Raw genomic sequence first — 14182 nt, forward strand, 5'->3', positions numbered from 1 at the left:
TAACAAATGCTCACTCTTTAAAGATAGATAGACACAGACAGCTGTCTCATGAAGGAAATATACCCTTTGGAGTGCTGTCTGTGGTTTCGAGCCTCACACATATCTGACTCAGTGCTGACAGGGCCAGTGAAGGTGAAGACTCTTCTGGAGAGGTGTGAGTAATGAAGCAGTTCGTAGCTGACATTGTGCCGACAATGAAGGAGACCAGAGCAGTCAAAATCACTCCCTCGCAACGCTTACCCGAGATGATTTCAGGAGAGTCTTCCTTTTTCAATCCAGATCTGCTTACAAGAGGAAACTTGTGGTCTAGTGGTAACTCAACACCTCACCTTTCACACAAAAAACAAATGAGTAACACACTATTAACATTGTAGTAACTTCTATTACCCAACAATAAACTCTAATTAACGAATTAGTAAGTAATAGTGCTCAGTTATATATAATATAAATTCTAAAGTGAAGGTAATGGTAACCCACTAGAAATGACTAAAGTATTACTACATCCTTCTAAAGGAATGACTAATTATTTGGATCAGTATTCTAAAGTGAAAAACATAACTTTCTAGCAATTACTGAAATTATTGTAATTACTTTTGATGTTTTTGTAAGGTTTTGGATAAGTATTGGGTTATTGTGATCTTCACTTTAGAATACTAATTAGTAATTCCTACAGAAGTATAATAACACTTTATTATAGTCATTATCATCCCAAACCTTACAAAAACATTCAGATAGTTACTATTCTATTAACTTTAGAATACTGATCCAAAATATCCCTCCTGAGGGATTTAGTTACTTAATAAACTTCACTTTAGAATTAATTATGCATTAGGCATTATTCACATTAATTATGAACCTCTCTATAGTAGTTTTTAGTAGGCTAGTCCTGTGAAGTATGACGCAATAGTAGTTATTGATTAGCTAATAGTGCTACCACATTCGACTAAGCACTATTAGCCTACTTATTAATGTATTAATCAGAGATTCGTATTAGTTAATAGTAGTTAGAGTGCATTTCTCATTGTGTAGGCTAGGCTATATTCCTTAATGATGGAATTGTATTCTAAATTGTTACCAAAAAATAATAATATTTGTTTTGACTGAATATCAGTGAATGCTCAGGATGATGTATACATTTAATCATAGACTTTATACAATTTTATATTTTGGAGTTATATGTAAGGGATAATCCACGGCTAGCCATGCATTAAAGGATTTAAATGCACGGCATAGAGGCGAAGAACCGCCCGACGCGAATTGCCTCGATCGTGCATTAAAATCATTTAATGCATGGCTAGCCGTGGATTATCCCGCTTATACCATGGTTATTTGCCAAGTTAAAAACAAGTTAAAGCTGTAACTGATGCTTTTAAAGAGACGGGTTAAAATGACGGTTGTTTTCTGAAGATCCTCTCATTGCTTAAGCATATCGAACATAACTAAATGGTTATTTAATGGATTTATTAAAATTATTTATGAATGACAGGCAACACTGCAGTGACAATGCAATCTTTATTTGAATGAATCATCATTATGTAGCCTATAGTGTGAAATAAACCCAGCGTCATAAAGACACATTACATTTAATGCATTAAATTATATAATAATATAGGTGCTCGAGTCTGTCAGTGTAGGTGTCACGACCATCATAGACTGTAAAAAACGCACGACACACAGCGACATGTTCCGCAACTCGGTCTCATGCAGGTGTCAGTGTCAGTCACGATAATGTCAGTGACATGACAATGAAGACCGCATGTGCCACGGAGGTGCCAATACAATACGCGCATAGTTATAGATATGTATACGTATACATATCTGCGCATAGTGACATATGTGCCATTGGCTTCTTTAATGTCTCATGTCACTAAATGTTGCCATAGATATGTATCCACAACTTTCCTGCAAGTCTTAGTGGGCGTTGCCATGACACTCGATACTTCCGGTTGACGGTATCTCAGTTCCGGTTTAGCACACATAACAGTTATGCTGCGTTCACACCAGACGCGAGTGATGCGAATAAATAGCGGGATTCGCGCGAACATGGACGCGTGAACATTTTGACTCTATTCGCTTCATTCAATACACAACAGACGCCAATTTGCGTCACGGGAGGGGCTTCTGCCAGGCAGCGGCAGTCGTCAGAAGGACCATCCGAGTTAAGGCTGCTCTTGCTTGGGTTGATGAGCGGGTCTCTCACCTCAGAAACCTACTTGCTTCCATAAACCATGCAACATAAACGGACCCGTTTGACATGTTGTCTAGCACCCTTTGCACTCCATTCAATGCCCAACGAGCTTCAAATAAACTCAAGAATTGTGATGTAGAAGTAATATTTATATTTTAATATAATTGATGTAATTTTTTTAATTTTAATGTAATTGTTGAAATCATGTCAGACATTGTCAGTAGACTTTTTTTTTTTAATCAACATGAAAATAGATGCATGAACTTCAATTAATTTAAGTGCATTGTAATAAAAATTAACAATTCATTGCTGTAAATTCAATTATTGAGTTTGTATAATATATTAGTTTAACATTTAAAACAGTACAACTGTATATTTTTTTGCGAGGAGTATGTTTTTTGTTTATAATAATTTACAGATTTAATGTGTAGCAAGACCGCTCTAACAACCTAACGTTAAATAGAGACCTGCACTCCCGCGGGACCCAGCACAACCGAGTGCGGCGCGGGATCATAGTTGATGGTGAATGCGGATGCGGGAGGCAAGATATTATTGTGTGCGTGTCGCGGGAAAATAAAATTATTTTGCGGGACTCCCGCAAAGTGGAAATATCTAACAAAATAAATAACTAGAAAACAAATAAACCTTTATTTATAATAAAATAAAATCGATTTACAGGCGCGTGGTTCATAGGAACAGCCAAGCCGGCCTACCACACAGTGGCAAAATGTGTGCAGCGCATAACTCAGGTGAATCGCTTAGTGCTACAGATGTTAGTAAGTTCTTGTAAGATAGTCAGATCCATGCGACCATCTGGGAGATGTGATCATTTTGCCTGAAGCGTTGTTGTAAAAGTCTACTCCTGAATCCTCATAATACAATCAAGCGTTTAGCTGATAACAGTACAGACAGACTAACATAAACCGGAAGTTCGTTACCGGCGTGTTCTACATTGCCATAGGGATCATGGGAAAGGTCAGAGTTCGGGAAAGTTGTGGATACCTGTGGTTGATACTGCCAGCTGCCACTGTCACTCTGTTTGCAAGTGTAACTGTGTTACTATGGTTACCAGTGTTTATAGTGGCGGATTAATTTCAAACTGTAATCAAACTGACTGGAGCTACCTGTGCATTAAACGGTTTTACTGCACACCTTCCAGCCAATCAGAATCGAGTATTAAAACAGACCATGGTATAATATATTTTATGAAACATCAGCTTTTTAAATGCAATAATGCTGAGCCAAAGTAAACCAAATAACTACATCTATCAAATCAGAATCTCAACTCTGCATTCTCAGGGTGAGAGACTGTCTGGAAATTTGCATTGAAAAGCTGCATTCGCACAGCATCATTGGACATTGTATAAGATTGGTATACAGCCTTTAACAGGCATAGTCTTCATTGTGGTGAAATTGTGTCCGTTTCTGAGTAGCGGTATAAGAGAACTTGAAATATTTAACATCCAACAACCTTTGAGAATTTAGAATAAATAATAAATATTTCATTCTTTCCCATCTTAAGGAAGGCGATGTTTAACCAGAATGGGATTTGTATGGGTGGAAGAAAGTGTCAAAAACGGCCTTGTAATTTAATAGTGATTCGTTACAGACTCATAACTTGACATCCGACAAGAAAAAGCTCAGGGTAAGACCTTAAGGGAGAGTCTATTGAGCTGCTAGATAAATGAGAACTGAATGCATTTATGCAGATGGTGGAAATAGTGCTGTCAGTAGAAGGCAGGGAACATGAATCATTTTTTTTCATTATGCACATTAATAAATAGTATAATGCAACTTCTACTTCTAAAGCATTAAAGTGGTTTCACGTAGATTATCTTAAATATCAATTAATTGGTGTATAGTGATTCTGTAATTGGACAGTCTATCAAACAATAACTTCTGCGATAAATTCTCTAGAGACTCTTGTCACATTGAAAATCTATTTCCATTACAACCACTGGAGAAGAAAACAGGAACTAGCATGCACGGTTGAAAAGGCCTCATATGGTGATTAGATATAGAATGCGTAATCCTAGCATCTTTGTGGCAGGGAGATCATGAATCTTTTTGCACTAATTAGGCCACAAAGCATATTTATTGCACACAATTGATGCTCTTCAAAGCATTCAGTATTGATCTATGTAATATGAAGTAGTGCAAATATAGAAAAAACTGTTACAGCTCATGAATAAGATCAATTCATATAGCAAACTGCAAGGGGAAAAAAAACCCTGAGTGGTCATGCATTTGTTTAAGCAAACCATTTCATGAGGAATACATTTTATGCATTATCTGATATATCATCATGAATGGTTTTCGGTTAATAAATAATTGATAAAGAGATATTGAAGTGCTGGCTTCGACTGCACTTCTTCCTTAATATTTAAATATTTCGTATTTTGAACCATGAGAAACTAGACATCTGAACTGAGAGGGTCAAACTTTAAATATTAATGTCATTGTCTCTTCATTCTGTCCTGCGTGAAGCCTGTTTATACTCTCTTATGCGATAACATGCTTATCACTCTTCCCAGTGGGAAAAGAGTCCTGACCACAACATTAAGCAACTACTGCACAAACAAACTTATCATCCAACTGTCTACACCAGTTTAAACTTCAATTACAATGTCTTTGGTTTTGTTGTCAATTATGATCTATCTATCTATCTATCTATCTATCTATCTATCTATCTATCTATCTATCTATCTATCTATCTATCTATCTATCTATCTATCTATCTATCTATCTATCTATCTATCTATCTATCTATCTATCTATCTATCTATCTATCTATCTATCTATCTATCTATCTATCTATCTATCTATCTATCTATCTATCTATCTATCTATCTATCTATCAGGGCAAAAAAAGAGGGGCATAAAAAAGTATTAAGTCAGCCAACAATTGTGCATGTTACCCCACTTCAAAAGTATTTGGTCACCTACAAAAAAAGCAAGATTTCTGGCTATCACAGACCCGTAACTACATCTTTCAGAGGCTCCTCTGTCCTCCACTCGTTGCCTGTATTAATGGCACCTGTTTGAACTTGTTATCAGTATAAAAGAAACCTGTCCACAACCTCAAACAGTCAGACTCTAAACTCAAACTATGGACACCAGAAAAGAAAGTAGACCTGCACCAGGCTGGAAAGACTTAATCAATAGGTAAACAATAGGTAAGCAGCTTGGTGTGAAGAAATCACGTCTGAAGTTTGCTAGAGAGCATTTGGATGATCCAGAAGAGGATTGGGAGAATGTCATATAGTCAGATGAAACCAAAATATAACTTTTTTTTGGTAAAAACTCAACTTGTCTGTTTAGAGAAGAAAGAATGGTAGAATTGGGTGGAAACATCATGCTATGGGGCTTTTTTTTCTGCAAAGGGACCAGGATGACTGATCCGTGTAAAGGAAAGAATGAATGGGTCCATGTATCGTGAGATTTTGAGTAAAAACCTCTTTCCATCAATAAGGGCATTGAAGATAAAACGTGGCTGGGTCTTTCGGCATGACAATGATCCCAAAGACACCAACAAAGGAGTGGCTTTGTAAGCATTTCAAGGTCGCGAAATGGCCTAGCCAGTCTCCAGATGTCAACCCCATAGAAAATCTTTGGAGTGAGTAAAAAAAAATCTATGTTGCCCAGTGACAGCCCCAAAACATCACTGCTGTAGAGGAGATCTGCATGGAGGAATGGGCCAAACTACCAGCAATAGTGTGCAAAAACCTTGTGCGACTTACAGAAAACATTTGTGAAAACATTTTAACGACTTTCTGTGGTCGTTAAAAATCCCAGGATGTCCTTCGATAAAGAGTAGGGGTGTAACCCTGGCATCCTGGCCAAATTTGCCCATTGGCCCCTGTCCATCATGGCCTCCAAATAATCCCCATATCCTGATTGGCTTCATCACTAGGTCTCCTCTCCACCAATCAGCTGGTGTGTGGTGAGCGTTCTGGCGCAATATGGCTGCCGTCGCATCATCTAGGTGGGTGCTGCACATTGGTGGTGGTTAAGGAGAGTCCCTCTTCTATATAAAGCGCTTTGAGAGCCTAGATAAGCGCTATATAAATGTAACAAATTATTATTATTATTTGATCTATGTCATTGCAAAAAAGGGTATTTAACAAAGTATTGAGATGAACTTGTGTAATTGACCAAATATTTTTTTTCCACCATAATTGCAAAAAAATTCTTGTGACTGATTTTTTTTCTTTCATTTCTTTCATAGTTGAAGTGTACCTTTGGTGAAAATATAGGCCTATCTCATCTTTTTAAGTGGGAGAACTTCCACAATTGGTGGGTGACTAAATACTAAGGAGAGTTCAAAATGGTTCAATAAACAAGTTCTTTTTAATGACAAAAATCTCTGTTAATCCATGAAGACAAAGGCAAAGTACCCACATGTCTACACACAAACCCGAACAACAACCGACAACTGAAGGGTGAAAGAAAGCTAAAATACAGAGTGATAATGAGATGATAACAAGCAGGTGTGATGATTAGATGAGTTTCCATGACAACTTATGACTGGCGGGAAACTATGACAAAGAAACGTGTTTGAAAATAACAAAACAAAATAATCTAAGAACAAAACAAAACTTAATACACGTGACAGATGATAGCGAAGGGATGATGATAAGAAATGGTGAAGAGATGATGATTGGCGTCGATGGAGGAATGGTGACATCCAGAAGACGACGAGCCCCAATGGCGATGATGGTGGACGGCCAACAACACAGACCCAGAGCCCAGTAACAACAGCCCATGTCAGAGTAAAAGGGAGGAAGGAGCCAAGTTGGTGCTGAAGTTGACGGCAACTGAGGGTTGACCGACGGAGGTGGAGCCAATGAATCCCAGGATGCAGATGGCACAGGAGGCTGGGAGGCTGGTGGGACGTGGAACCCGATGTAGCCACAAGGCCGAGGGTGTCTGGTGGAGTAGAAGGTGGGAGGAGCCAAAGTGTAGCCAACAGGTCGAGACGGAGTGATATTTTCTGACATGAAGTAGAAGATGAAGGAGAGTTCAAAAATGGTTTTAATAAATAAAAGACTTATATAGACAGTGATAATGAGATGATAAGCAAACTGATGACTGTCGGGAACTAAGACTGAAACACGCGTGTTAATACTCACTGAAGTGCTTTGGAATGCGCTGCATTATTCACTGTGTTGACGTGATTTCCCCTGAAATGGCTCCAGCTTTTAGCAGCTCCTCCTCTTTTTTGAAACAGCCAATAGCATTTCGTTAATAATATTACAGTTTGATTACAACCTTTCTGTTTGGTGAAGCCAGTCTCCTCTAACTGTTTATCATCATAATTTACTCCAAATTGCTTTGAAATACAGCATTCTGTGCAGAAATCGAATGGGTCGATTTGTTTTGTTGTCTGCGCTGCCTTGCGCATATGATCCGCAAGTCACTCAACAGCATCTGTTTACTGCATTTGGAAACAGGCTACTATGCTAAAAACATTTTGACCACTTTAGAACAAGTATCTTGCACATCACCTGTGGCGATTTACTTTTAGTCAATGGGTTAGTTTAAGTTTATTTAGCCCACCTGCTGTTGATCTGGCCAGTGATGCAGTCAACACAATGTAAGCAGATGAGAAGAACCTCCTAATGAAGAAAAAAAGGGGACCAAAACTGAAAATGGTTCTTGACTTGACAAGTACTGAACAAAGTTGTTATGTTTTGATTCATGGCTTTTGAAAATAATTCATTGATTGCACACCACTTATTGTTCATTCTTTCCCTGTAAATCATTTAGTCCACACAAAGGGAAATGGAGGACAGTTGCCTGAGTCAGTGGGCAGGTGTTGTCATCCCATTTAAAGCCTATGGGTGTCACCAGCTGTCTAGTAAAGTAAGATGGATGAGATCCAAAAGTGTTTACAACCACCAGCCCAAGAAAAATAAATAAATAAATAAATAAATAAATAAATAAATAAATAAATAAATAAATAAATAAATAAATAAATAAATAAATAAATAAATAAATTGCACAGGACGGCGAACGCTTTCGAAAATATGTAGAGCATCCATCTTTATTCACAGTTTTGAGTGGTCAGTGACAGGGATGGTCAACTGCTTTACTCTTTATTGTTGTTACAATAGACTTTCCTTTCATATAGGAAATTCAGGTTTGACATGCATAATCTAATGATGTGGAATTTGGCCACTACTAATATTAAAATGTATTAGCATCAATACATTATATTTTCACAAAAAAATGTCTTTATTTGTAAAATCCCTCTACCCTGTAGAAAAATTCAGGTCTCCAACTGAAAATGTTCTAGTGACTTATCACATCTAAATTTTTCATTTGGCCAAATTGAATTTCTGTGAATTAAATTAAATTTAGATGTGATCAGTCACCAGAACATTTTCAATAGGATAATTTTTTTTTTTTTTTTTTTTTTTTTTTTTTTTACACAGTGTTCCTTACTCAGATAACAGAGAAAGAGTGATAGGGAGATATTCAGAACTGTATTTAAATCATTAAAATGTTGAGTGCATAGCCTCCAGAAGTGTTTCCTCCATGCTTTATAACCCACCTGGAAAAATGTCAACTGTAAAGTAATGGAGCTTTAACTAGACTTAATTAACTCGCTGCTGTTTGGTTGTCGATATCAATCGGAATTCAACCTGCCTGAAAAAACAGCTTAAGAATAGCTTTGTGTTGAAACATGGAATCTGGTTTCTTGCTGTTATAAGCTAGATTCTAAGCTAGATATTAACTGGTCTTTAGTGGTCTTTTGTAAACCACTGGAACGATGAATACCTGTACGTGCATACTAGCTGGTTCAAACATATAAATCGCAGGTAAAAAACAGCAGTTTATACCAGCTTTAGATGGTCAAGCTTGAACATGATCGCTGGACAACCAAACAATGACCCATTTGCACTAACTGAGTGACTTAGACCCGCTAGAAACCAGTTCCCATCGTCCTGAACATCTACAGGAGGGAAAGCAGCTGCGGAGCTGTCTATGGTGCTGAAAGCGTGCCGGCTCACAATCCACTGATGAAATCACTATGCCCTGATGAATATGCCACATACACTTTTCCACACCGTTCGCCTCTATTCCCCCAAAACAAATTTATACGTCATATGGGAATGGCTTCTGATGCGTTTGGAGCTCAACCAGTGTTTGTTTTGGAAAATGAAGGACGCGTGGTAAAGGAGGGAGCGCAATGTTTAAGTGTGTGCGCATTAGAGGGATGACGATGACGGTGTTTGGGGAGCTGTGGGTGTCTTTAAGAGCTTCTTTCAGCTGCTCACTGGTGTCAGGATAGAGAGCCACGAGCCACTGAAATACTCACGAGAACAGAGAGACGCGCAAATCGTATTGGAAATACGTTTACTTCCATACATATCTAGGATATACATCACCGGGAAAGCTGGAAAAGATGCAGTCTCCAAAGTCACAGGCTTTTGCTGTCAGCTTGACGCTGTTCTCCGTTCTCAGCTCGGCAATGTGCGCCAGTCACTGTAAGTACACGCAGCGCCGTTGCCTGATAAAAGTTGCTTTGCTTTGTGATTTCTTTAAATGCGTTTTTTATTAGACCCAGTGGTTTTATACCGATGCTATACAATCGGAGATCCTTAAATTAATTAAATCGTTGAAAGAGCGCGGGGGATTGAAAGACGAGTCCTGCAAATGTGAACTTTTACTGGATCCGATGAACCCGTAACGATGTAACGAATTACTGGTGCGGTGCATCCTCGTTTCACGGTGGGACTTCTCATAATCATCTGACAAAAGATACGGGAGCAGGCGTGAGACATTGAGCATTTCAAATGTAGTCGTTGTACTTGTATCACGGAAAGTGATGCGTAAAAGGCAGTTAATATCGACTGAGTAGGAGAGGGGCGGTGTTGTAACATTTAGTTGTAATTTCTGAAACTCATTGTGTGTGTTAAACTTTGATCTAAATTTCCATATGTGTCTGCTACAGAATAAAGTAGTTTAGAAACCTACTACACTCTTAAAAATAAAGGTTCTTAAATGGTTATTTGGCAGGGTGTATGGTTCCACGAAGAATCTTTAATATCCAAAGAACCTTTCCATTGCACAAAATGTTCTTTGTAGTGCAAAAGGTTCTTTAGACAATAAAATGGTTAGAAAAAATGGTTCTTTAAAGAACCTTTCACAAAACGGTTCTTTGGGGAACCAAAATGGTTCTTCTATGACATCACTGTGAAAACTCATTTTTGGTTCTTCCTGGTACCTTTATTTTTAAGGGTGTACTTACTAAACTGTCTAAATCTATATAAGTAGCATTTATGCGGTTGTAACACTATAAGGACATTTGACATTTTGTGTGTTAATTGATTGTGGCAAGTTCCCCAATACCAGTTTCATTTAATTGTAAACATTTTATAGTAAACATCTTAATTCACCGTAGCAATGAAAAAATAAAATAAAATAAAGAATACAGAAATCTTACACTTTCAATATATTTACTGTACTATTTTGTTTTTATTGTTGTGCTTCCAATAGAAATACATTGGAAAGTGTTATAACCTTCCATCTTCTCAAACATCCTAGTTATCCTAGTTATACATATCAGATTAAACGAGATAATCTGATCCAAAGACGATCCAAATGATTCCTGTTCTGCCACATCCATTATGCAATGACATGATCCCAAATTAAATGACATAACTAGTGTGAAATTATTCTTACCTTAAAATTGTTTTGAAGACAGTGTTGGTCTTATGATGTGATTTCACTCCATAACTCATTTCTAATCATTTCAACTGATTATTTTATTGATGATTTATTTCAGTTTTGTAGCTGGAGTTGAGTGCCAAAAGGAACACTTTTCATATTTTCATCGCTGTGAATGATCCTTCTCAGCTGTAATTGTGTGGATCAGGGAAGCACATAATTCCCTTCATAGATCCACTTTTTTCCTGTATTATTACGATAAGAAACACTATGCGACTGCAGCACCATAGGTTTCACTAGACAACGATATCTGTAATTTCCGTGTATTCAGAGATAGTTTGCATCGTTACGTGATATGAAACAAAAACTTCCTTAGTCATTCATGGCTCTGCTCCGCATGAGATGTGCTCTGTGGAGCAGGATGGGATGGATCAGATGAAGTTAATCCTTACTGAGGACATGCAAAAGGATATTCTCATATTTACCAGAGGAGTAGCAGAATAAAGCTGGAGATCCATCATGCCCTTGTCATCTGTGTCAGGTAACAGAGATAATGGTTGCTGCTGTCTCTCTCAGGAGCCCCTGGCTCTGCTCTCAAAGAAGGATAACAAGGGGATGTCCTTTCAGATCTGGTGTCCCTGGAAGAACAACTACATCCCTTTTACTGTGACCACTGGGACAGTGGAGGGTCCCAACATGACACAAGATAAAAGCCTTGTTTCACCTGGCTAGGGCAAACAGTGAGGCAAGACCCAGAGGTTCAGTGTTTTCTGACATTGTCTGTGGACATGATTATATTAAAAATGTCCAGCCTTTTTACCCAAAAAAAGGAATAGAAGTAGAGATAATGCAAAAAAGCTTATCCAATTCACTAGGAATTGTTGCAAAGCATTTTTCTGAGTGTGAGACTATTAATGCCTGGACAGTTAGCAAGAAAAAGTCAAATAACCCTCCAAGGACAGTGCAACCAGACCATATATGCGCTTTCATTCTCTTAAAAAAGAAAGTCGCCAGTTTTTTCTCTTTTCTTATTTGCATGATATAATGGCATTTCTTTGTTCCCAAAAGAACCTTTCAGGGAAAGGACCATATTTTTTTCTTTTTGGTTTGGCAAAAAAAAAAAAATGTTATCTATGGAACCGTTTGCAACTTTTGTGCAATGTGAAGGTTCTCCAAACAACACAGTAAAGTATTTTTTTTGTGTGGGTTTGATAGTTTAAGGAACTGTTTTCCACTTTAAAGAACATTTTTGTGACTCATTTAAAGGCTCCTTATTGGACCATAGGTGTCAATAAACAACATTCCCTCACAAAGAATGTATTCATTTTTAATGGATAATTCTGGGTTAAATTGTATTGAACCCATATTGTTTCTTTGAAGTTGCAGTGATAAGGAGTAAGGTTTTCTTCGGAATGCAAATTAAGATATTTTTGATGAAGTCTGAGAGCTTTCTGACCCCATATAGACAGCAATGTCATAACCATTTTCAAGGCCCACAAAGGCAGTAAAGACATTGCCAAAATCCATGTGTCCATCCATGTGGCTACAGTGGTTCAACCTTAATTTCGATCTGTGTTTACAACATGAACAGCATAAGAGACGACACAGAAGAGAAGAAATTGTTGAATACATTTAAATTTGTATTCCCGTCACTTCGTAACAATAAGGTTGAACCACTGGAACCACTATTTTAAAAATGTCTTTACTATCTTTCTGGGCCTTGGTAATAATGTTGCCATCTATATATGTGGGGTCAGAAAGCACTTGGATTTCATCAAAAATATTGTAATTTGTGTTCAGAAGATGAATAAAGGTTACGGGTTTGGAAAAGCATGAGGGTGGGTAATAAATGACATGAATTGACTTTTTGGGGTGAACTAACCCTTTAAGGGTGCTTGAAGTTGTTGTTAGAACAAGGCTGTGAATAAAATCACGGGTTGTCAAAAGCATAAAATGTTGTCAATCAACACATCCATTACTGACAGAAGCTAAAAGTTGTCCTAAATTCTGTCTTTGAAGATTGAATCCAAGAGCAAAATGTGCTCATTGACCCAAACAGGACACAAAAAATGTATTCAGTTTGAACGCATGTCAGAGTGCTGTTGTGGTACAGGCGGACTGATTTAACATTCTAAATACAACTCCCCTCTCAGTGGGGGAGAGAAGAGTCTTGTCGGGCATTAGCATGATGGAGTCATTTATTTCAACTTTCTTATGAGGTCAAACACGGGAGGCTTTTTAAAGGGAGATCTCCTGTGGAGCTGACCAGATTCCCCGTGGGCTTTGTAGGGAAGATAATATTTAGAGGGGCCCCCACTCTTTCCTGTATAATAGCATGGCAATAGAGGGTTTTTTTTTCACCAGATTTTCTCTCAAATATTGATGCACTAACTTGCTTCTGTTCTAACTGATGTAAAAAGATAATAAATTGCTCTGAACCAACTTGGTGTGATACAAGGGAAAACCGAGAGAATGTTACTTAGACTATTGCACATAATATGAATAACCTTGAAAGGGTATAGAGGCGGCAAACAGCATTCACGGGGTTGTCCATATTGTAAACTTGACTTCATCTCCATGCTGAGTTATGCTGTGTGGGTGTCAGAACATTAAAATATTGATTAATCAAGGCTTTATTCAGCCTAAATCACTGCATACCCCCTTTCACATATGCAAAGGGAGATACACAAAACAGAATGAGAAAGATTTTGCTGAATTTCTAAAGCTGACAAACTAGGTCTGACATTTCTGTGTGCTGCAGGTTAGTGAATAGTCAGCAGTTTGTGCGTATCTGTGGATATTTCACTCGCAATCATATAAAGATGCTTTTGTAATTAACCTGTGTTTGTCATGAAATGCTGACACTGACACACATGTGCTCTGTCTGCAATTATTTAGCTAAGATGTTTTTGTATAGAGTTGATTATTGCAGGCCGCCTCATGCTTCTATTATCTATAAGTGATCTGATATAAGCTATTCCCGGTGGAGCTATGACCTCTTAGGTGGTTTGTGGTCATCATATTGGTCATTCAGCCAGTTAAATAAGAGTTTTTATAAATCGTATGCTCTCTGAATTACTCATTTGTTATGATTAGAGGAACAACATTTTTTTTGTACCATTAATCTTTTCAATCATTGTGGCTTTTTGGGTACAAGAATGAATGGCTCTTGCAGATATTAAAGTTCATTTACAGTTAGCAGCACACATATGGCTCTCCTTTTGTTCTCTGTTAGATAATCCATCACACTGTTCCGATAACTTTCTTCCCACAGTGAAAATGCACAAAAAAAAAAATGTATCATGGATAGTTTCTCAG

The 14182-nt window shown here is 37.7% G+C and overlaps 1 protein-coding gene across 1 annotated transcript in view; it reads left to right on the forward strand.

Annotated features, from left to right (window-relative positions):
• Positions 1–9245: 9245 nt before the first annotated feature.
• cntnap5a (contactin associated protein family member 5a) overlaps positions 9246–14182 on the forward strand; it is a 109657-nt gene continuing 104720 nt past the window's right edge. The window contains exon 1 of the mRNA XM_067443764.1: positions 9246–9681. Within this exon, the coding sequence (XP_067299865.1) occupies positions 9600–9681 (82 nt within the window). The 5' untranslated portion in view covers positions 9246–9599. The remainder of the gene's footprint in view (positions 9682–14182) is intronic.

The sequence above is a fragment of the Pseudorasbora parva genome, chromosome 5, assembly GCF_024679245.1.
Source record: "Pseudorasbora parva isolate DD20220531a chromosome 5, ASM2467924v1, whole genome shotgun sequence".
Lineage (NCBI taxonomy): Eukaryota > Metazoa > Chordata > Actinopteri > Cypriniformes > Gobionidae > Pseudorasbora > Pseudorasbora parva.